The following is a 24,789-nucleotide window of genomic DNA, read 5'->3' as shown; positions in this document are numbered from 1 at the left end:
CGTTCAATCTTCTCGCATATAACAAAACTATCTTGAAATCAAAGAGTGTAATCTGTTTACAGACAACCAAACTACATGCAAAACTCTCTTAAAAGCTACAAACAATTCTAAGACCAATTGTGGGCCTCCAGAGAGCAACCTAGGATTGGTAATACTTCCAGACATAATAGTCTTGGTCATGATTTAAAAGTGTAATAAAGACCTGCCAACCACTATCAATGGGCCTCCAACCTACTCACACACACCAGAGGTGGTTTGGCAGGACTTTTGCCAATTCTTTGCCTCTTGTATTTCATGGTGCTTGTTCTTGGCAGCATATTCTCAATAGAAATGAGGTTCTGTGTGATGAGCACAAACTCTTCAGTGGTCTTCCTGAACTTGAAATAAATGTAAATAAGCATGTACATGAGGCCTCCGATGCGTTCACCCCAATATTTACAAATAAAACGAGGATGATCGTTTTACAGCGCACCAATTTGGTTCACAGCATTTTGATTCTAGCATTGACAGTGAAGTTGGAGAAATGCTACTGAAAGCGGACCACCACACAAGAGATGTCATCTGAGCTTTTTTGTTGAACTGCAAAGTCAACTAGTTGTTTCGCAGCTGTCTTTGGATCTTTCGTCTTCCTTATGAGATCAACGGCAGCTTGATTTTCTATCACCTGCAGTGAAGGCACAATCAATGATCTACATTTTCATTCTTAAGAGTGGCAATTGCATTATTGTCAAATATTTCTGCAAACACAACCAACCTTCCACAAGCCATCACTTGCTAGTATTAAGAACTCATCAGCACTCTGTATAAGCAAACAATAAACATCCGGATCCACCCTTAGGTGTGGTTTCAGATTCTTGTCACCAAAAGCACGACCAACAGCAAGCTGCCCATTAACACGTGGCACATCACCTGTGATGAAACATGCAAACAATTCAAGTACTTCGCCCAGATCATGCAAGATCACGGCAGAGAGTTATTAACCCTTTCTAGGCATGCACTCCTGTAGCTGCAAGTAAAATACCCAGCATTTACTGAATACTTAACTACCTCAGCTGGATTTCTGTTTAGCAAACAGCCTATGAGAGTCATCTCGAATAACAAGTGTGAAGATAGAAACACAAATTCCCTGTCCACTCCATTCTCTCTATGGAAAACCCCATTATGTTTCACAATTTAGCCTAAACATTGCATTGACAATTTGAGGTGTAATCAGCAGTCCTCTTCTGCTAGCACGTATTTCTTCAAACTACCTTGAAATTTTAGCTCCCATCTTTGCACTAAGTCTCTTATAACTGCTCCCAGCTGAAATGTTTCCCTTAGTGCTAGGAAGACTAAAAAACCTTGGATGAAACATGCAGAGTCCTCACAAAAAGATCCTACCTGGAAGAGCAGTTACAAATCCACCTTTCCTCTCAATGCTCTTTCTTTCAGATACAGGATCATGGTCTAGTGTTAGCTGTGTAGCAATTCCCGCTCTAGAAAGAACAGCCCTAGAATCACCAACATTTGCCATGTAGACACTGTTACCATCTATAACGATGGCAGTCAAAGCAGTCGAGCCACCAGTTCCTAGTTCTGCAGATTTCTCTAATATTGCTGCATCTGTATCCAGGTAAGCTTCTGTAATGGCTGTTGATGGGTCTGTCCAAAATGCAGGCTGCAAATATTGCGTAAGATTACTTGAGCTGTTTTTGGAAGAAAGAAACTTTTCATCTCCCAGCTCACAAAGCCTGCTACCTCAGTCAAAATATATTCATTGACCAGTTGCTGTAAATTGTATTTCTCAGCAATACCTGACTCAGGATGTTGTTGAGAAGATTGGCTTGCAGATATCGTGACACCTCATGTCCCAAATGGCCATCATACACAGCAAAGAGGCCCAGATCATGATTTTTAACACGCCTGATTTCAGTAACAATGAAATCTTCCATAGACCGGCTCGACTTTCCTTTCATGATAGCAGATCCATGAACAATATGACGTTGAAACTTTCCCCAGGTCTTCTTTCTATCAAACCCTGCAGCGATCTGCCAGCATTTGTAGAAAACAAGTCAAAACTGCAATATACATGCCAAACAATGATTATGAACAGCCTAGCCATAGATTTTATTTTGTATAATGACAACCTGTGTCTTTTAAGCAACTTGGATAACACTTAACTTGTCAATGACAACCTCCATCTTTTAAGAAATTTGGATAACACTTTATAAGCCTGTCAAATCATCACAGAATTCATGTATAGTTTTTGTACTTAAGATATGAGAATTCTGAATCTCTTGTCATATCTATCGTCCCACAACTCATATAAAACTGGTTGCAATATTCTCAACTCCACATTATGTGCAAATGAAAGTGTGATCCACGTGGCAAAAGCATATTCCAAGCACAGAAGATGACGTGACATGTAGCAGGAAGGGCATTTTGTACTGCACCAAGAGAGACCCGTAACTCCAACCTGCACATATAACATGGCACACACCATAGCATATAAAGATTGTAACTGTCAGCCCCTTCACACAGCTCATATGCATCAGTGAGGTTGCTTGCCGGAAGCTGAAGATGATGACAAGAGTGATGAGGGATGCTGGAATGAAAAGATGCAATGATGGAGTGATGTGACGGCTAGTCTTATGGATAACCCTTGTGGTGGCAAGACGGATCAATGTTGAGCCTTGATCATGGTACACACTGGTTCAAGTACAAGCCATCATGTGTAGAGAGCAAGTGCCAACACCAATGCTAGCAAGCCAAAGCTAGAGAGCCAGTGCCTATGCCCATACCTTTGAAATTCACAAGCCTCTTTGTCTTGTGTTTTCTGACCTACCTCAATATCGAGTGTAAATTGTAATCACTTTAATATCAGCTAGTTTAGGACCCATCCTTATTGTCAAAATGTCACTGAAAGCAATGTGTAAACAGTATAATTGAAATTTGAAGAGATGAAGACAAAGAATAATCTCAAAAGTGATGAAGAAGGGCAATACAATGCAGCCATAGTCAACAACAAAAGCAAACCTAGCACATATGCCCACCAATTGAGCGCAACATGGGTTGGCTAGCCTATGAATCTACAACATGATCGCAGGTTGGACTCGAAAACGTTCCCAATCAATAGATAGACTAGCCAAATGAACTATATTGTAGCTCCTAGCTAGAAAAAGCAATGTTTTTAACTTAGGTAGGCATGGGAATAAACACAAGGTGAGACAAAGCCGGTCATCTTGCTGCACGATGAAGTAATGGTACATTGGCACCTATGAGTTTGCAATGGGGAGTCCAAAGAATATGTGAAATAACCATAGCCATCAGAAAAGAAGAGGATGTTGGTGACGAGGTAAAGCTACATCGTAAGATGCTAGATGTCTAGGCTATTGAACCACCACAAAGACAACATGCAACTTTGGCACTTGACCAAAAAAAATCAAGCATGCAGATCTAGCAAGGCTCAATGAATGTTGCACATGCAAAAACAAAGGTCTATCTTGCATACTGCCTTGCAAACATAGCTCAAGAGTGCACGTGAGAAATTTTGTCTTCTGCTGCACCCACACATTTCTTTACTCTGTTATTCATTTTAGCTTTTCTTTACTTTTATTTTGTTTAGCACTGAAGCATCTCAATATGAAGCATTGGTATGCAAGTTCTAGCCTTTATTTCGGTACTTACATGCTGGGTTTCGTACTTCAGTTAAGGACTAACATGGAGGTTTGCACCAGTCCTTCCTAGGCTAAAGACATGGGTTGCTAGCCATTCCTTAGTAGTTTCATCTTCCTATGAACCTTGTTCTTCTACCAACATAGAGGCTTCATCTCCCATAGTGGATCTTCATGCATCTCTTGATGCTACCACAGTGGCTACTTCTTCCCAACTCTCCCAATTGGGGTGCTTTTTCATCCTTCTTCATGGCTCTCAAAACCACAAAAACACCACCATCAAGCTGCTCCTCTTTTGGCATTAACATCCATGGTTCAAAGGGGAATTTCTTGGTATATACAAGTTTAGCATTGTCTTCTTGTCCTTGTCATCGACATCCCTTCCCTCCATACTTACCCTTTGCATTGCATGATCATCATCAAGTTCTCTCCGAGGAACCTTGGTGGTGGCTTGATCACCCACTGCCTGGGTATCCATGGTCCGATTCTGGTGGTTCTTTGTTGAATGGACTCTAATGCGTTACTAACATTGTATCATTGTATTGTATCAAATTCCCCATGATCTAAGAGAGGGTCTTACTAGTCTAGATAGCTCGTGTGTGAGTATGTGTTATGCCAAGCATGGCTAGGTCATTTAGGCATTTTATTATGATCATTATGATGTGCATTTTATTATGATCATTATGATGCGCATTTGGACATTATATGTTGGTCGACCAATATTAAATGCTAGCTGACCTACTACCATTTATGGCATATTTTTGTCCTATTTATTCTAAGACTCCCTCCACGCTTTCACATCATCACTTAAAAGTTCCGTGGAGAGAGGAAGCCAATGCCATGGTCTTCTGTGTTTTTTCCTTCTTTCTCTTTTGTCTTGTGTTCAACAACCTATTTCAAAATTCTTTCATACTCCCATTGCTACATCCACTTCTGACATACCCTAGTGGTAAGTCACTTATTTTATTAACCCATTGACCCGCATTCAAATCTCCCTTCTCTATTCCTATACTAAATGACCATGCGGAATGTAGGAGTTGAATCCAAGACCTTCTAATCGTCATGCGTTCAATTTAATCAACTAAGCTACACCCATTTGGTCAAGTTTTACACACACGTGCACGGGCATGCGCATACAAACTCCCTCAAGTAGAGATTCTCTATGGAGAGGAGGCCACATTTTCTTAATAGCTAGATTCAGATTGAGCAAGTGGTAGTGACATAAGTAGATCTACCACAGGTTTTGCATTCACCGGATCCAATGCAATCTCTTGAAGTAGCAAGAACAACCTATTGTTGCACTTTCTTCTACAGAGACAAAGTACCGACCTATTTGCTTTTTGACTCAAAAGGTTGTTTGGCTTCAATCCAAACACCTCTCTTGTTGTCACCTCACTTCCCTAACACTTTGACGATCAGTGTTTGGTGTTTCCCGCATGAAGGGGGGAGAGTGCGCAATGGAGTGCGAGATTTAGATGCGAGCAGCAGAGCTGAGAGTTAGAGAGAGTGAGCGCAGAGATGGGTGTACTAGATTGTGATGGTGCACAAAGAATAAAAGAATGTATTTATATGTTAGGGTACAATAAGGGTGTGTTCACACTCGTATGACTATATACACGGAGAGGAAGGGACTTTACACCCAACAACCTCCCACTTAAAGGCCCGAAGTGGTACCTTTAAGCTAACAACTCCCACTAAACGAATGCAATGCTCATGCTGAGCCTTTGCAAGACACTTAGTGAGAACATCTACAAGGTTATTTTGGGTTTTGACCTTAGTCAGTGTGACAAGACCATCATCCAAGACTTGTCGAATAAAGTGGTACCAAACATCTATGTGTTTGGTATATGCATGGAACATGGCATTCTTAGCCACACATACTGCACTCTGGCTATCACAACCAAGCACTGGAGTATGTGAAAAAAGACCAAAATCCTTGCCCACACGGCCCAGCCAAATAGCTTCCTAAGAAGCTTCTGTGGCTGAAATATATTCAGCTTCTATAGTTCTCAGTGCCACAATTTTCTGCAATCTTGAACACCAAGAGATAGCCCCACCAGCCAAAGTAAAAACATACCCACTGGCAGATTTCCTAGTGTCAAGATCTCTTGCCATATCCAAATCACAAAATCCCTGCAACTCTAGTGTACCCTTTCCATAGCATATACACTTTTCTTGTGTACCTTTCAAGTATCTGAAGATACATTTCACTACTTCCCAATGTGGCTTGCCAGGGTTAGACATGAATCTACTAACAACTCCCACTGCATGAGCAATGTCAAGGCGAGTTGCAACCATGGCATACATCAAAGATCCACAAGCAGATGCATAAGGTATACCCTTCATGGCACTAGCAGCTGCATCATCCTTAGGACAATCAAATTTGCTAGGCTTTGTATGTGGCAATAAAGGCACACCAAGAGGCTTAGCATCACCCATATTAAACCTATCAAGTACTTTGCTAATGTACTTGTCCTGTGAGAAAAATAACAAATGCTGCCCTATGTCTCTTTTAATACGCATGCCCAAAATGTGTTCAGCTGCCCCCAAATCTTTCATGGAGAAGGCTGAACTCAGTTGCCTTTTAAGAGCATTCAAAGTACTCTTATGTTGTCCTGCAATCAACATGTCATCCACATATAAAACCAGCAAAATAAAACTTCCATCATCAGCCTTTTTAGTATATAAGCAATGATCTGCATGACTGCGTTTAAATCCATGGCTGAGAATAAAGGTATCAAATTTTTTGTACCATTGTTTAGGGGCTTGTTTCAACCCATATAAGTTGTGTTTCAGCTTACAAACCAAATGCTCTTTTCCTGGAATGGCAAATCCTGCTGGCTGCTTCATGTACAGCTCTTCATCCAAGTCACCATGAAGAAAAGCAGTCTTCACATCCATTTGATCCAACTCTAAATCCAAGGATGCAATGAGAGCAAACAAAACACGGAGCGTAGTCATCTTCATTACTGGTGAAAAGACCTCCTAGAAGTCTATGCCTTCCTTTTGTGTATAGCCCTTAACAACCACCCGTGCCTTGTACTTGGGATTCCCATCAATACATTTCACTTTGTAAACCCATTTATTAGGAATAGCTTTCCTATCCTTGGGCAAAGGTACAAGCTCCTATGTGTTATTTGCGTATAGAGAATTGATCTCTTCCTGTATAGCAAGCTCCCACTTTCTCTTGTTTTCACATGAATGTGCCTCTTTAAATGTTTGAGGCTCACCCTCATCAGTCAACAAAATGCAATCCAAAGATGGCTGAAACCTCTGTGGCTGCCTTCTGACACGTGTAGACCTTCTTACCCAATGATCTGTATTATCAGGCAATGGGCCTACATCTTGAGGAATGTGCACACCATCACCAAGTGGCTAATTTTCAGCATTTTCTTGCTGCTGTAATCTGTTTTCAGCATGTTCTTCTTGCTTTCCTATTTCATCCTGTGCATCAACTTACTGTCCATGATCTTCTGGCTGTAGCACAATAGGTTGCTGCTCATTTTCAACATCAAAAGGGACAGAACTTTCAGCTAATGGCTATTGAATAGCTAGCTGTTCATGCTGAAATTTGACCTTCTTTTTGTTAAGATCACCATGTGTAGCATTTTTTAGCAACTTTGCTCATTAAATACTATGTCTCGGTTGCATACTATCTTCTTGCCCTAAGGAAGCCAAACTCTATAACCCATCTCTCCCTCATCTCCATATCCCATGAAGATGCCCTTGATGGATTTCATGTCTAGTTTGGTCCTCTGTTCTACAAGTACATGCTGTTGAGAAACCCTTCACCCGCAATTTGCGTTTGTGTTTCTGTGTTTTGCATTTAGGGTTTGCAACCTCAAAAAGGGGCGCCATCCTAGACTGATTGTGCCTATTTATAGACTACTCTCTCATTCATTCCTCACGGCTGATTCATTCAGTCCATCACCTCTTCTCCCCAACCTCTCCACTACCCTCACACCCCTTCAAGAGGACATTGTGGTTCATGGTTCGTGGTTGTCTTCATCATCTTCCTTGTGCTACAACACCCTTGTTTCCTTGTATCACATTCACTCCATGATTCAAATCTTCATCATTCCATTCATCAGAGTTTCTTCTCTCTTCTCTTCTCTTCTCCATGTTTGCCGAGTTCACTCCGTGTTCCTCCCCACCAACCCTACTGTCTCGCTGGTACGTCGTCTTTTGACATGGTATCAAAGCTAGATCTACTCACCTAGCAGCGAAGATCCTCCACTCCAATGAAGACAAAGACCAGTGGCGGGTTCGGCATCCACTTCTTCCGCTGCATCAAAATCTCATTTTTGGAGGTTTCACGTGTTTTCAACTTGTTACCCACACCCCTTTCGTGAAGGACATCGCAGTCTCAGCTCTGTCCCTTACTGTCATCTACAGTCTGGCGACTGTTTCCAACCTATATCACACTGTTCGGAGCTGATTTCAGCATATTGACTGTTGGTGTTGTTTTTTCCTGCGTTTTAAGTCTTTCTCTCTCCTGCAGGCTGTCCTACCTGCCTCTCTCCTACAGGTTGTCCTGCTTGCGTTTTTTTGTCTTTCTCTCACCTGCTGCCTGCGTTTTTTTTAGTCTTTCTCTCACCTCCTACCTACATTTTTAGTCTTTCTCTCTCCTGCAGGCTGTCCTACTTGCGTTTTTAGTATTTCTCTCTCCTCACCTGCGTCTTTCTACCGATTGCAACCTCTTACTGCTGGTCACATTCTCCTCCCATTGGCAGCTCACTTCCAACCCTCCCACTACCCTCCCACCCCTTGAGGCGGACATTGCGGTTCGTGCTTCACACTGACCTCACACCTCTTAAAGCCAACATTGCGGTTCGTGGTTCATGGTGGCTGACCTCTTCCACCTCTTCCTTCTTCAACAAGGCACACCGGTATCCATGGCTTGTTTACCAATAGATAACCAGGCCCCCTGTGAGTATATGCATCTTCCACCAGGCAGTCATTGTGCCACCTCTCCTTTTTGGGCCACAGAGATTGTTCTGCATCAGCTATCAGAGTACTATGCTCAAGGCAATAAGATGCATCCAATGCGCACTAAGTCCTTTCAAGCACATGAAGGATCGATTGGTGCTACAACCTCCTAGAGATCGTCGCAATGCCACCGGCAGTCTTTTCCCACTTATTTTCAGTTACAATGGCTCCCACGACCTACGGATCTGCCGTCTGCTCCATCGAGAGACAGTGATTGTTTGATATCGTCTCCTCATCGGTTTGCTCCTTCGAGAGACAATGAATGCTGAACTCCTTCCTCTTCTTCGGCTACCCAGTCTGCTCTATTGAGAGACAGCGTCTGTTGCCCACCTCTTGCTCATTCTGAGCCCCACCCTTGACTACTCAGGTTCGAGAGGCTACCTCTGGAAGCTCTTCGACACCCCAGATACCTTCTTCAGCACGACCGACGGCACTTCCTCTGTCATCGGACATTTCAGAGTCCGTGATCGATGAGTTTTTGGATTCCCTATCTACTTCAGAGGGGGATGTTATTTCTTTTCCCTCAGAGGGGGCATCTACTTCTTCGACTTCAGCGCGGAGACCCCTCCACCTCCCACCTCAAAGGGGGAACCTACTCCACATGAAGTTCTTCACCCATCCTCTACTTTCTTGGGGTGGCTGTCTTACCCAGGATCTTCAGGTACCACCTAGATCGAGACCTTAGAGGTTCAGCCGCAACTTGGTGACGAGGCCTTCGTATTTCTTCCAGCATGGATGCACGGAGCTAGTGGCCTCTCTCCCAAGGTTGAGTTTTGGGTTCTTTAGTTCACTCTATCTACTAGTCTTTACTGCAGGTTCCCTTTCCAGTGGAAATCTTGGTTCTTAGGGATCCTCTACATCCTCCTCCTCTGCATTGCATATTTTCATCTTTGTATTAGGGTGCTTGGGCAAGTGAACAATTTTCCCACGAGGGACACTGTCCAAGTGGCACTTGTTGCATGAGCATTCTTCAATATATAGCATTGCATCTCCATCTCACTCTTCTCTTGTTCCCCTTTTTGGGCCTAAGAGGGGGTGTTGAGAAACCTTCACCCGCAATTTGCGTTTTTGCGTTTCTACATTTTGCATTTAGGGTTTGCAGCCCCAAAAAGAGGCGCCATCCTAGACTGACTGTGCCTATTTATAGGCTACTCTCTCATTCATTCCTCACGGCTGATTCATTCAGTTCGTCACCTCTTCTCCCCAGCCTCTCCACTACTCTCACACCCCTTCAAGAGGACATTGTGGTTCGTGGTTCATGACTATCTTCATCATCTTCCTTGTGCTACAGCACCCTTATTTCCTTGTATCACATTCACTCCATGATTCAGATCTTCATCATTCCATTCATCAGAGTTTCTTCTCTCTTCTCTTCTCTTCTCCATGTTTACCGAGTTCACTCCATGTTCCTCCCCGCCAACCCTACTGTCTCGCTGGTACGTCATCTTTTGACACATGCACAAAGGCATCACAACCAAAGATACATACGCAAATGGTCATATGAAGCAGGTTTGCCAGACCAAACCTCTTCAGAAATGCCATTTTTCAATGCACGATTGGGAGAGCGATTGCATACATGAACTGCAGCTTTAAGAGCCTCTCCCCAAAATTGATCTAGGAGATTAGTTGTGGACAGCATGCATTTGACTCTCACAAAGTGTGCGATTATATCTTTCAGCCATGCCATTTGATGCAAGATTATAAGGGACTGTCAACTCCCTCTTAATGCCATGCATCTCACAAAACTTGTTAAATTCATTTGAGACATACTCACCCCCATTATCTATTCTTATGGCTTTCAACTTAAGCCCTTTCTGTGTAGTAACAAAAGCATAAAACTTTTTAAAAGCATCCAACACTTCCTTTTTGCTCTTAAGTACATACACCTATGACTTTCTACTGATATCATCAATGAAAGTAACAAAGTAGCGTGCACCCCCGTACGAATTAATAGGCATAGTGCACACATCAGAGTGTACTAAGTCAAGAGCATTAGACTTCTTAACAACACCAAAGCAATAAGGAGACTTCACATGTTTTTCATATAAGCAATCATTACAAAATTCGAGACCAGATCCTTTAACATCAAATCTCCCTAAAAAGAAGAGAACCTAAAGGCCTTTTTGGCTCATATGACTAAGTCTTTTGTGCCAGAGCTCCATCTGTGAATGGACTTCAGCCACAGCCAAGAACTTGCCAAGTAATGCTTTACAATGCAAATAATATAAAGTCCCCCTTTTGTTGCCTTTAACAATCAGCATAGAGCCCTTATGGACCTTCCAAGATTCACCACCAAAGATAGTAAAATACCCTTTAGCATCAAGCTGCCCAACTAATAGTAGACTTTTCTTTATGCCAGGTACAAATCTGACATCTTGCAAAATCAGCTCTTGGCCATTTTCAAGGGCCAAGTGAATGGTGCCAACACCCTCTATCTCACATGCATAGTTATTACCTAAGTAAACCTTGCCTAGGCAACCTGCAGTGTATTCAGAAAATGACTCCAAAGAGGGGGTAACATGAAAAGAGGCACCGCTGTCCACTATCCATGATTGTGACAGCCCATCATGAGCTGAAAGTAAGGTATCAATTACCTTCTTTTTGGTAATGTGCATATCACTTGCTACTACCATAATATTTGCATCATTACATGAGGCTACAAGAAGTATCTCTTCAGTGTCAGGAAGCTCTTCAATGACCACACTAGATGCAACATTTGCCTTTGCAACTTCTTTTGAGAAAGAGCTGTCATCATCTTTCTTATCATCCTTCTTTTTCTTACCCTGTTGTTTCTTTCTTTCTTGCTCTTACTTGAAGTACGGGCAATCGGGCTTTTTATGCCTTTTACGCCCACACTAATAGCATGTGACATCCTGTTGTTTACCCTTGCTTTTGCTTTTGCTTTTGCCTTTATTGGCTGCATTACCCCTCTTTTCAGACATGCCTCTTACATGGTAAGCTGAGCCACTGCTTTCACCACTAGACTTTCTTCTAATTTCTTCATTAAGGATTGAACCTCTAACACCATCAAAATTCAAAGCAGGGTTATTACTAAGTGACACAACCAAAGATTCCTAGCTGTCAAGCAAAGTCATCAATAAGAAAATAGCTTTCAATTTATCATTGAAAGCCATCAAACCAGAGTCTTGCAATTGACTCAAAACCCCTGTGAAGGTACTCAAATGCTCAAATACTGGCTTAGACTCATCCAACTCCATGTTCACAAGTTTACGCATAAGATGCACTTGATTCATAGGAGCTGTATTTTCATAAGTGTCCTTAAGCTTTTTCCATATAGCATAACTTGTATCAAGATGCTTGATGTCCAAGGTGCTTGATGTCTATAAGTACATCATCAGACACTGCCATCTTAATGTGGCCTTCTTGTTAAGTCTAGCCCAATCCACATCTGTCATAGCTACAGGCTTAGTCTCCAAGAGAGCATCTTCACAGTCCTTGAAAAACAAAATGCCTTGCATCCTATCCTTCCACAAGTCAAAGCCAATGCCATCAAAACTCTTGATTTCAAAAAGGGATTTAGTGTCACTGCTGCTAGAAGCATTTGCAGCTATTTTCAGCAATACACGAGAAATTCAATGCTGCAATTTATGACAGCAAAAATGAGCTGAATATTCAGCTGATTTCAGCCCAAATTTTCAACAAATAATAGCAAGATTCAGTCCAAGTATTTGTACAGTAGTAGAACAAATGACTTTCAACAATATGACTGCAATTTCAGCATACATTAAATGCATACATCACTACCAGGTAACTCCCACTTCAGCAATATCACCAAAAAAAATACATCTACAATAACCCCAGATCTGCAAATGAACATGAATAATCAGCAATACAACAACTCAATGGGAGCTACCCAACATGTGTACTGCATACATATGTGCTCGTGTCAACTTCTAATACACAAAACACCAAGAAATCTCTGCAATTTCTCCAAAATCGCGTAAGCGAGAGATAAAAAATGCTCAAATCACTCTACTATGACAACAAGATTGCTTCAGCAATATTCCCGAAGTGCATTTCACACATCAACTTTGCCAAAGTCCACAGATTTCAGCAAAAGCCCCAAATTTTCACTATCAAATCTGCCCCAATTGCATTAATACATGTTCCCGAGAGCGTAAACTGGGCAAATTTAGCAAAATTTCACAAAATTTTGCAAAAGCCCCGAAATTTAAAGTGTGCACAAATGTCAGCCAATCTAACTTAGCTAAATAAAATTTCACCAATACAGCAAAAGCCCCAAATTTTATGGGTCCAATGTTGAGAAATTTTACTCAAATGAGTAAAGTTTCACTAAATTTAGCGAAATCCCCAATTTAAATGTGCACAATGTCTACAATTTCTGACGTATATGCCTCAATTATGCATGAACAACACTAAATCTGGAAAAGCCCCAAATTTCTAAGCATAAATCTGCACAAATCTAAGCTTTGTGCCTCCAACATGTGAACCCTTGTTAAGAGGAAGGGGGTAACTTTGAAATTTTTAAAAAAAATATATTTCTTTTTATTAAAAAGAAACTGATGAAAAGGGGGGGTCTGTCGACCCTGCCCCGAAGGTTGTCATCGCCTGCCGGTGCCTAGTCCTGGTCATCGCGCAACGGAGTCGCCTGCCAGCGCCTAATCGTCGCCTAGTCCCAATCATCACGCTCGATACGAACTCCAATCGTCTACCCCATGCCACCTGTTACAGGCAGCCGCCCATTGACTGGTCCATTGCTGTTCCTACCATCACACTAGACCTGTTGCCTGGTCCCTCAACTGTCGCCTAGACTATTCACCGCCTAGACTGTTCGTCACCACGCAACAAGTCACATGCAAACGCTGCAGTGTCACCTGCGACTTGACTGTTGCCTGTGAGCTGCCAACTACTCATCTCCTTTTGGCGGTCTCGAGAAGCAGAGAGTTAGAGAGAGTGAACACAGAGATAGGTGTACCAGATTGTGATGGTACACAAAGAATGAAAGAATGTATTTATATGTTAGGGTAGAATAAGAGTGTGTTCACACCCGTATGACTATATACACGGAGACGAAGGGACTTTACACCCAACACCACAATCTGACACTTTGACCAATAGTTGTTAGATATGCTCAATGGCCCACCCTCATAAGGTGCCACCAATGATCATGGTGCTCAAAGTTGTAAGGCCCCCATTATGAGGAGAAAACATATATAAACCCGGATATTGGTTGAGTCCTTACTTGTATGTCAAATGAGGTCCATGTGATCGGATGGCAAAAAGGTGACCGCTGTGGGTCTAATCTTTGGGTTAGACAGAGTAGTTAAGCTAGCTAGTAGTAACTCGAGGCACATTGCATCAAGTTGCAGGGTAAGGGAGTTATCAAGGCCCCCTATTTTGGGGTTCAGGGGCCACGGAAGCAGCCGCTAGCTAGGGGTCCCACGAGGGCCAACGGCCCCCTTAGCGAGTAAAGGGAATATTCCTTCGCCAACTAGTGGAGGCTCATATGGTAGGTCGGTCAGGTGGACCTAACCGCCTTCACGGGTTATAAAAGCTAAACCCCTTCACAGCCATCTATCATCTATCTTTCACCCAGTCAGAGTTGTTCCAACTAGCCTTAAGCTCTTCACCTATCTTCTGTCTAGATCGTCTAAGCTTCACAGTGGAAGCACACGGGTGGATAGAGCCATCTTTGTATCAATTGTTTGGAGCTAAAGAATTTTTTTAAATTCTCCTATTATTTGTTATGTACCCTCTATCTCTTTCTCAAATTTTGTTCATTGTAGCCATGTAATTTTTTTTACATGGTATCAAAGCCCAAGGGGCTCTAGAGATCGAAGAATGCCCAAGAGGTAAAGGTTTCAACAACAAAGAGGAGCAATGTCGTCTTCCGAAAGCAGTTTTGGTGCATCAGGAAGCGGTGCAAGAGGTGGTATTGCTGTATCGGCTATTCAAACACTGAGGATTCGTCCACCAACCTTCAGCAAAGACTAAGTTAGATGGTACAAACTACACCTTGTGGAAGTTCAAAATTACAACTATCCTTGATTCCTATGAGCTTTTGAAGACTGCGTTGGAAACTAATGCAAAACCACAGCCTTACCCCCAACCCATCAAATTCTAGTATGATGATTCCTCCGAATGCAAATCTTCTACGAACTTGGAAACGAAGAAATGCAAATGCATTGTGTGCCTTAGTTACAAGTTATTCTGACACTGTTCTCACTTTGATTCAGCATATAACCAAAGCATCAGAGGCTTGGAATGTACTGAGGAGTTAGTATGAAACGCGAAACCAAACAAGGATTCAAAACTTGGAGAATCAACTAGCAACGAAGAAGTTTGCTGAAGGAGAGATGATTGAAGCATTCATCACTCGGATTAAGAATCTGCACGACCAAAAGGCCGACGCTGGGATACAAAAGACTAGCAAGGAGCTAGCGAGGAGGTATCTTCGGATTTATCCACAAAAGTTTGAAGGACCAATAACTGCCCTTAATACTCAGATGAGACCTCAAGCTTTGACTTTTGAGGAGTTTTGTACATTACTGATGGAGGAGGAGTTGAGGTTGAAAGCTCAAGAAGAAAGCAACAATGGAGATGCTACATTCTCTGCCAATGCAAAAGGCAAAGGTGGTTCCTCCACCAAAAATGATGGTGACAAAAAAAAGAAGGGCAGTAAGAAGAAGTTTCAAGGAGAGTGCTTCTACTGCAAGAAGAAAAGACATGCAATCGCAAATTGTCCTGTTAAGAAGACAGATGAAAAGAATGGTACCCTTAAAAGTAAAAGGAAAGAGACAACCAATACAACTGAAGCAAAGTTGGAGTTATTCATGGCGACCATTGAGGAAGTGTGCTCCTCGGCGCAAGAAAAATCTACCACTGACTCATGGGTGTTGGATAGTGGCGCCTTCCGTCACATGACCAACAAGAAAGGTCTATACAGTTCTATCCAATCTCCACAAGAATCCATCACTGTGACGGTTGCAAATGATGCAAAATGTCCTGCTACAAGCACAGGTACTATTTCTTTTGTTGTTGTAAATGGTGAAGTCAAAAAGCTTTCAAATGTATTGTATGTTCCCGAAATTAGAAGAAATATGTTATCAATTGCTGCTATAACTGATCTTGGTCATGAAGTGAGGTTCAAAAAGACAAGTGCAAAAATTCTCGATAGTGTTGGCAAAGTTGTTGGCAAAGGAGAAAAAAGGAACAACCTGTATGAGCTAAGTGCTCTTACAACCACTGCTGGAGTGGGCACAAGTAAGCTTTGGCATGAAAGGTTTGGACACATTGGATTTGCAATGTTGAAAAAGATGCACAAGCAAGGTATGATTGCTCACCTACCTACAGTGACTGAATTGAAGGAACCATGTGAAGCTTGTATAATGGGCAAGCAACAAAGAAAGGCATTTCTATAGGAAAGCAAAAATAGAGCACGGGCTCCTCTAGAGTTGATGCATGCTGACTTGTGCAATAAGATGCCTACACCGGCCTTGGGGGGATCTTCTGATTTTATGTTCAACAACTACAGTAGAAAGATATGGGTGTACTTCCTTCGTAATAAGGCTCAAGCTTTTGATAAGTTTAAAGAATGGCTAAAACTTATTGAGAATGAAATAGGAAAAAGTGTGAAGAAATTTAGAACAGATGGTAGTGGTGAGTTCAACTCAAAGAAGTTTGAAGACTTTTGCAAGAGCAAAGGGATCAAGCATCAATTGGCGACGCCTCACACACCTCAGCAGAGCAGTGTTGTGGAACGCAGGAATCGCACCATTGTGGAGATGGCAAGATGTATGCTAAAGGGCAAGGAATTGCCAAACCATTTTTGGGCTGAAGCTGTTAATACTGTAGTCTACATTCTAAATCAAAGCTACACAAAGGCTCTCAAGGGAAAAACACCTCATGAGGCTTACACTGATAAAAAACCATCTATCTCACATTTTAGAATTTTTGGATGTGAATATCATGCACATGTTCCAGATGAGAAGAGAAGCAAGTTAAATTCAAAAAGCAGAAAATGTATCTTCTTGGGTTATAGTGATGAGCAAAAGGCTTACAAATTATATGACAAATTATATGACCAAGAGGCAAAGAAGATCATCGCGAGCCGTGATGTGGTATTCAAGGAGCAGCCGCATACAATGGAGGAGAAGAAGGCAATTTCTTCCACTTTATCATCAAGCAAAGAAGTAGTCCACTATGAACGTGTCCCGAGAGATGTCCCTATCTTTAAGGAGAAGAAAGCATCATCTTCAAATAATGAGGAAAAAGTTCACCAACATGACATCACCCCACCGGAAAAGCCATTGCCGCATTGGGTGAAGCAGCTCTGTGACCACAATAATCCTATGCCTACATCTATTAAGGAGACGGTAAACGGACCAAGGGGGTCTCAGAGAATAGAGGAGCAAAGAAGGCTTCTGCTCACATAGTCAATATGGCCTTGATGGCTGAGATTATAAGAGAAGTAAAGGAACCAACTGACTTAGAAGAAGCTATTGCAGATCCACCATGGAAGGCAGCTATGGAAGCAGAGTAAGACAGCATAATGAAGAATGACACTTGTTGGGAGCTAGTGGATCGCCCAGCAAAGCGAAAGGTTATTGGCACCAAGTGGATTTGAAAGGTAAAGTACAAGGCTAATGGTACCTTAGAAAAGTACAAAGCCAGATCGATTGCCACGGGATTTTCACAGGTTGAAGGATTTGATTTTCAAGAGTCATTTGTCCCAACTGCTAGAATGACCACCATTCGCACGGTACTTACAATGGCCAGTTTACCAAAAGAATATTAAGTCAGCGTTCTTAAATGGTGACCTCAAGGAGGAGATGTACGTGGCTTAGCCACCAAGGTTTGAGGCCCCCCGTTCTGAGAACAAAGTGTGTAAGCTGAAAAAGGCATTGTATGGGCTGAAACAAGCCCCCAAAGCATGGTACCAGCAAATAGATAAGTTCTTTTTAAGCTTAAACTTCAAAAGATGTGCCTCAAATGCTAACTTGTATGTTTACAGGGATAGTGAAAAGTCTATAGAGATTGTCCTATATGTGGACGACCTTATTATTACAAGTGACTATGAAGATATGATCAACCAAACTCGAAAGGCTTTGAGTTCTGAGTTTGAAATGACACACTTGGACTTGCTACACTATTGTTTAGGTATTGAAGTCTGGCAAGAGCCAAGAAATATCTTCATCTCTCAAAAGAAGTATACATGGAAGATCTTGAAGGCATTTGGCATGACCGAGAGCAAGGAGATAGCTACACCTATGGAGATGAATGCAAAGTTATCCATTGAGGATACATCAGCACTAGCAGACATTGGAAGGTACAGAAGGTTGGTCAGCAATCTGCTGATCTACTTGTCTAACACCAAACCAAATATCAGTTTTGTTGGTGGTGTTTTGAGCAAGTTCTCAAACAAACCTCATGAGAGTCATTGGAAAGCCGGGATGCGAGTACTCAAATACTTGAAGGAAACTCTTGACTATGGTATCACATACAATTCCGGAACTTCTCTTGTGGGGAGCTATGACTCAAATTGGACAGGAGACAATGATTCCAGGAAGTCAGTTTTTGGTTATTGTTTCTCTTTGGGTTCATGAATTTTCTCTTGGATTAGTAAGAAGCAGCCAACAGTGGCATTGTCTTCTACCGAAGCAGAGTACAAGCAAGCTTGTTTTGTTGCATGTGAAGCAATATGGTTAAGAAGGATCCTATGGCATATGGGAGTGTAGGATGAAGAACCTACTGTGCTGAGATGTGAAAATCAAAGTTGCATCGCCATTGCCAAAAATCCAGTGTTTCATGCGCACACCAAACATATAGAGATCCAGTATCACTATGTGCATGATTTGATCAAGGATGAATAGTGGAACTAGTCTACTATCCAACAGAGGAGAATGGAGCGGATATCTTCACCAAAGTACTTACAAAGGATCTGCTTCAAGTTCATCTTTAAAGACTCGGCATTGGACTGAGGAGATAGTTCACCTACAGGTGGACATTGAGAGAGGGTGTTAGATATGCTCAATGGCCCACCCTCATAAGATGCCACCAATGATCCATGGTACTCAAAGTTGTTAAGGCCCCCACTATGAGGAGAAGCCATATGTGAGCTCGGATATTGATTGAGTCCTAACTTGAATGTCAGATGAAGTCTATGTGACCAGATGGCAAAAAGGTGACCGTTGTGGGTCCAGTCCTTGGGTTAGACAGAGTAGTTAAACTGGTAGTAACTCAAGGCACATTGCATGGAGTTGCAGGGTAAGGGAGTCATCGAGGGCTCCTATTTTGGGGCCCGGGAGCCGCGGAAACAGCCCTTGGCTAGGGCATACCAGGGGAACCAGCGGCCCCCCTAATGAGAGTCCAGGGGTAGTGCCCTCGGCCCGACAATAAAGGGAATATTCCCTAGCCGACTAGTGGAGGCTCGTATGGTAGGTCGGTCAAGCCAACCTAATCACCTTTACGGGCTATAAAAGCTAAACCTCTTCACAGCCATGTATCATCTATCTTTCACCCAGTCAGAGTTGTTCCAGCTAGCTTTAAGCTCTTCACCTATCTTCTGTCTAGATTGCCATCTAAGCTTCACACTGAAAACGCACAGGTGGACCGAGCCATCTTTGTATCAGTTGTTTGGAGCTAAAGAATTTTTTTTAATTCTCCTTTTATATGTTGTGTACTCTCTATCTCTTTCTCAGATTCTGTTTGCTACGCCATGTAATTATTTTTCCAGTAGTCACAGCACTTGGGATTCGTCTCTGGTGGACGTCACTCTCCAGCACTGCATTGCTCTATCCTTGGGTATTCTATACACATACATTCATTTACAACATTCATTCACTTCACAGTTTCTTCTCTCTATGTTTAAGTTTTGAGTTTTTACATTTTGCGTTTTGTGTTTAGGGTTTGTTGTCTCTATCTGAGTCTCAGTGTTTTAGTCTTGATCGTAAATGCCGTGTTTCCTCAGTGGAAACCCTAACATATCTTCACATGGTATCACTACCAGTGCTCTTCTAAAGAGTATCCTGCAATGATTGTGAAGGCTAGTCTTTGTGTGAAACTCACACGCGACACAATTCAGACTCATAATATCTCAGGCACCTTCTTCTTCGAATCCTATGACGCCCTATCAAGCTTCTTCTGATTATGGTCTCGAGGAGAAGATAGATATACCTTAACCTTTAGCATCTTCTTCTTCTCGTTTTGGTCAACAAGGATAGAAGTCATCGCCATGATACATCAAGAGAGAGTTGCACGATCTGCCATGGGAGAGGAAGCCTCCATGCAAGTAGAAGAGCAAAATTCCAAGTAGATGGAACCATGAAAGGAACGGTGCGTAGCTTCTGTCTCCAGCTGAAAAAGGATTGCTGCAAACCTACATGGTAGCCCTACATTGAAGTACAAAACCTTGCAAAAGAGATCAAAATCTGCAAGCACAAAGGTAAGTAGTGAGATGCTCCAAAAAAAAATGAAAAGTAAAGAAAAGTAAATCCAAGTGCAATGCAATGAGCATGTAAGTATGCAATGGAAGTATGAAAAGGGAAAGGCTAAGTGTGTGGCTACCATCGTGTACATTGAGGTGGAAAAGTGGGCCTTGATGGTGCAATGGATGTGTAAAGTGCAATAGGAGAGCCACTAGTAGACCACTTGACTAATCCTTCAAGAGTAGTGAAGGAGATAGGCCATTGAGGCTGTCCGCGTACCATATGTCAAGTAGCCATTGGGTCAGATGGTGCAACAATGGGAGGTGTAGCCCCATTGGATTGGCTAGCCGGAGTGGAGATAGTTGCAGCAGTTTGCTATGGTTTTCTAGGCAAAAGACCTTGGGGACCTTGGTACAATACTCATCCACATGGCTCGACCTTTGACAGCGTGTGCAAATCCTATTTTGCTTAGGAATTTGTTGCCAAAGGGGTCGGGTTTCTTTGGTTCCGTCGGAGAAAGGGATGTCACCCTTGTTTTGGCTTGCCTTCGCATCTTGCAAGTTCTTGCCACTGTTGGTTTTCCCTCTCAAAGAAAAGGCAACCAACCCTCGCCCCTTTGAATGAATGTGTGGACGACTTTTTGTGGATTTGATAGTGCAGCCTTGCATAATGCAAGAACTGTCACAGTGACAATCTAGGCAGTGAGATAATGTGCTAGATAAAATGGAAGTATTTGTTGGGTAACTTGTTCAAGAAGAATGTGATCTAATCGTCATTTGAGAGCAACCCCTGCATTAACTCAACATTGGCTATGGCATTGCAGACTCTCCATTGGCAGATGTAATTAGGGTAAGCTAATCGAGCTCAGTACCAACGTCGAGGTCCCAAAGTCCCTAAGATTTGAGCACTTGTTGTATGAAGTTCGACCAAGTGGTGAAATTCAACCTGTTAAAATGAGTCTTATCCATGAAGGCATTCTTAGCTGTGGCAACAGGAGTGGTAGTGCTAGGAGATGGAGGTGTGTAATGGAGGTAGGGTACATAGGGAGAATAGGGAGATGGAGTGTAGTACACTTGGGAAGTAATCCCAGAGTGCCATAATGCATACAAGAAGTGTGTATAGCAGATCTAAATGTGGACAAGGGCAGATTGGGTATGGGTATGGTAATCGCTTGTGGAGCCCAAGGTAGAGGGATAGGGACATAGGGAGCAGTGGATATGGAAATCCCTACAGAGGAGTAATCCGAGGGATGTGGAGCAGAGGATGGAGATTTTTGCATTTGAAAAGGTCATGGGGGGTTTGTGAGTGTCCAAGGATAGTTAGTGGGATGCGCATCACAACCATCTCAGTGGAAGGATGTGGTAACATGGGGGTATATGGAGATACAGTGTTAAAGGCTGACATTTTTCCTAATGATGCGCCAAGAGGTGGAGTGAATGGAGGATCGGTAGATAGTGGGATGGAGAAAGAGAAAGTGTTAGAAGCGGAGATTGAAGATCCAATCCCTAGTATGCTTTGAGCGGAAGTGGAATGTAATCCAAGATGTTGGAATGAAGATGTGAGTAGATCAAAATGTGGAAAAGATAGTGGTGGGATGGGAGGGAGTTGAGAAGTGTGGTTTACTTGCTCAAATGAAACAGATGGTAGAGACATATATGATAAAGGGTATCTACTTCGAGAGTCTATTAAAGTAAACACGCTGAAAACCATCTAGCTTTTGCACACCAAAAGGGGAAACAAGAGAGGATTTTGAATCATATGACTCAAAAGGGTTATACGAACTTGACATAAGGCTTGGTTGAGATAAAGGAAATGGCTTGCCAAATGCACCGAATGTTGTGGTCCTTCCAAGATCAGAGAGATGGCCAGTCTCACCAATTGGTCCATATGGACTAGTAGCACTCAGAGGAGTATAAACCGAACTATACGTGATGTGCAAGTACTCCTTAAACTCTTCGTATGTAGTGGATTAACCATATGATATTTCTTAGCTATGTGAGAGATAAAGAGAGAGCAACCACAATCTAGAATTGTTTAATGGTGGGGTTTAAGGCAAGGCATACAATCAAGAGCATGGAGTTGCTATGTACATGCATATGTAGAGACAAATCCACACACACACACACACACACATGTGCAATAGCTATTTCTCAGTTAAAGAGAGACTCATGTAGTGCATGAATTGTATGAATTTATTAACTCTAGAAAGAGAGAGGAGCCATGGCATAGCATCGTTTAATGGTGGGCTAGGAGGACATGTTATATTCAAAGACCTTCTAAATATGATAATATGAGAGCCTAAATCTTGCAAATTATTGTCACTTTGTTATCTACATTATGTACCCATTTTCCCAACATGATTTCCCCAACATGTTGGCGAGTGATTATGGGCCTTGGTTTTCAAACTACAAAAAGAAAAGTAGATTTGAAAAGAGGAGAGAGAAAAGGATCAAAGCATGTGCTCTGATACCAGCTGTAATTAAGGAGACCTAGGAGAGAGGTGAGAGGAGAAAGAAGACTACACATACAAGAGAGAAGAGAGAGGAAGACTAGCAAAAGAGAGAGAAAGACAAGGAAAGAAAGAGAAAGAGAAGGGAAGTTATGAAAGCTAGAAGGAAGGTAAAGAGAGACTGAATTATTGATAACTCATGTCCTAACTGAGCCACTTACACCTTTTACACCCCCGCCGTGTAGCTAGATATTTTCTCATATTTTCCCCTATTTTTCTCGTGCTATTCCATTCTTTACACATTTAATGTGCTAAGCCCTTTTAACTTGAAAGTCTCTCTATCTTTCATTAACCTTAGTCTGGGCATTAAAAGTTTAATTTTCTCAAGCCCAAATGACACCACAAGTCATTTCTAAGCGCCCATTGAATGCCTAGGACCAATATTGTCACCAGGCACCCACTAGTACCTATCCAGCATAACTTGTATCACACTGCCCAACTTCGGTTGTCCAGATCAAAAAACACATCTGGCTGCTCCTAGGGGTCCACTAAAAGGCAAATCCAGTAGCTCCAATGCAGAAAACACAGCTGTTGGCACCAAAACAAGTAGCATGAAGTCAGCTAGCTCATGGCAATCTCAATCGAGACAACAATACAATGTGCACAACAAAGGAGGAGGCCTCCTGCAATAGGCGGTGTCCAGACCAGAAACACATCTGGCTGCTCCTAAGGGGCTGTCCACTAAAAAGCAAATCCAGTAGCTCCAATGCAGAAAATGCAGCTGTTTGCACCAAAACAAGCAACATGAAGTCAGCTAGCTCATGACAATCTCAATCAAGACACCAAAGGCAATGTGCACAACAAGCTATGTGCTGGAATGCATATTTGCAGAGTTGGCTGAATGGCTGAAAACTACTTGAACTGATGGGAAATGCTGCCCAAAGGCCACAGTTGGCTGAGGCCTCTGGGCACAAGTACAGGCCTCTGGCTGAATGTCAACCAGCAGAATTACAGGTGACACCAGCAAAAACACAGTAGAAAACTGTCATAGATGCTGATGATCAGCATCTCCTTGAAGGGAGTAGACACTTATCACACTGAAACGAGGCTGGTTGAAGCACATAAATGCATTAGAGGTGTCAGAGCTCTATAATATCCCCCATTAAGCTCAATTATGCGGCCCACAACCAGGAGAGGACATAAGCACATGTTGCTAATAACATGTGGGGAACCAGATGTTACAAGGTTGTCAGCCAACAGCACATTTCCATTTCAGAGACTCTGGACAAAGATTATACACTTAAAAGGCAGATGGGAGAGGATATAGGGAGATCCAACGTATATGAGGAGGCAAGTCACCTTCTTTGACCTGGCTCTTTTGTTAGCCTCATACCAGACACCTTGGGAGATCTCCATTACCTGTTTATATCCTTTCATCTATGTGCAATTTGTCGTATGTCTTCAAGTGATAGCCTGACGCCCTTTATGGCTATCTATTTATTCATGTACAGACACTAATAGAGAAGTGGAAAGGCTGTGGCCCTGGCCATAGTGCCTTTCAAGAATTGTATGGCGTGAAAACAGCGATTCATACAATAGAACTTCAGCTGATTTGTGCCTAAACACAACTAAGAGCTCAAAGCTGAAATTAACTTAAGAGAGTAGGTAAGGAAGAGAATCCAACACCATGAGAGGTCCCAACACAGCAAGTTGCAACAGGAAACAGTCTCAGGGGAACTTGCACAAAGGGGAAACTGGCACAGGTCTCTGGAATGCAGCAGCCAACACACATTTCACTATGACAACAATCTGACTGTCAAACACAGGTGCACAAATCACACATTCTGTCGAGCACATTTTTCCTTTATCTGCATCTTTCCATGCTTGGATTTCCTCGATTGAGTTCCGTCAGTCAGGATGCGTTATATAAGCGTCGACCGGATCATTTCCAAGATCTCCTCATCCGTGCACCAGACAGGGAGCGTCAGCAATTTAGAGCTACACAAACACCTCCAGCATCAAACTCCAGTGCAGTGTTCTCATTTCTGAACTGTCCTAGCACTAACCAACCAGGAGATGAGCGAGCAGGGAAGGCACAGACCTTGATCCTCTGAAGAATGCTTCGCTTTGGCCGAGGAGGGGAGGTACTTTCCTGCATTCTGAGCGCTTTCCAGCTCCTCCTTCTTGTGAACAGACCCTGATCTCGCAACTGGTAGTCTGAGAAGAGCTGATTTGTAATTCCATTTCTGGGGCCTCAAAATTCAATTTAAAAATTTCCTGCTGGTACTCA

The 24,789-nt window shown here is 42.5% G+C and overlaps 1 protein-coding gene across 1 annotated transcript; it reads right to left on the bottom strand.

Moving 5' to 3' along the window:
• Window positions 1–24,789, bottom strand: LOC148031081 (putative protein phosphatase 2C 58). Its single transcript, XM_087684605.1, has 5 exons — window positions 24,601–24,789; window positions 1,794–2,027; window positions 1,381–1,657; window positions 755–909; window positions 1–664 (listed from the first exon to the last, which is right to left on the bottom strand). Exons 1-5 carry the CDS (start codon window positions 24,655–24,657, stop codon window positions 527–529), a joined length of 861 nt encoding a protein of 286 aa, XP_087540731.1. The 5' UTR covers window positions 24,658–24,789; the 3' UTR covers window positions 1–526.

This window comes from Lygodium microphyllum, chromosome 9 (genome assembly GCF_053477565.2).
Source record: "Lygodium microphyllum isolate KBCC chromosome 9, Lygodium_microphyllum_v1.1.10, whole genome shotgun sequence".
NCBI classification, from domain to species: Eukaryota; Viridiplantae; Streptophyta; class Polypodiopsida; order Schizaeales; family Lygodiaceae; genus Lygodium; species Lygodium microphyllum.
The sequence above is the reverse complement of the archived record's forward strand: the minus strand, read 5'-3'. Positions and strand labels throughout refer to the sequence as shown.

Bases quoted from the DNA above. Each gene is read 5' to 3' on its own strand.
- LOC148031081 (XM_087684605.1), bottom strand. From the start codon at position 24,657: ATGCAGGAAAGTACCTCCCCTCCTCGGCCAAAGCGAAGCATTCTTCAG. The intron at 2,028-24,600 runs GTCTGTGCCTTC...AAATGCTGGCAG, and splicing joins GCATTCTTCAGAGGATCAAG to ATCGCTGCAGGGTTTGATAG. The intron at 1,658-1,793 runs GTATTGCTGAGA...CAATATTTGCAG, and splicing joins TCAACAACATCCTGAGTCAG to CCTGCATTTTGGACAGACCC.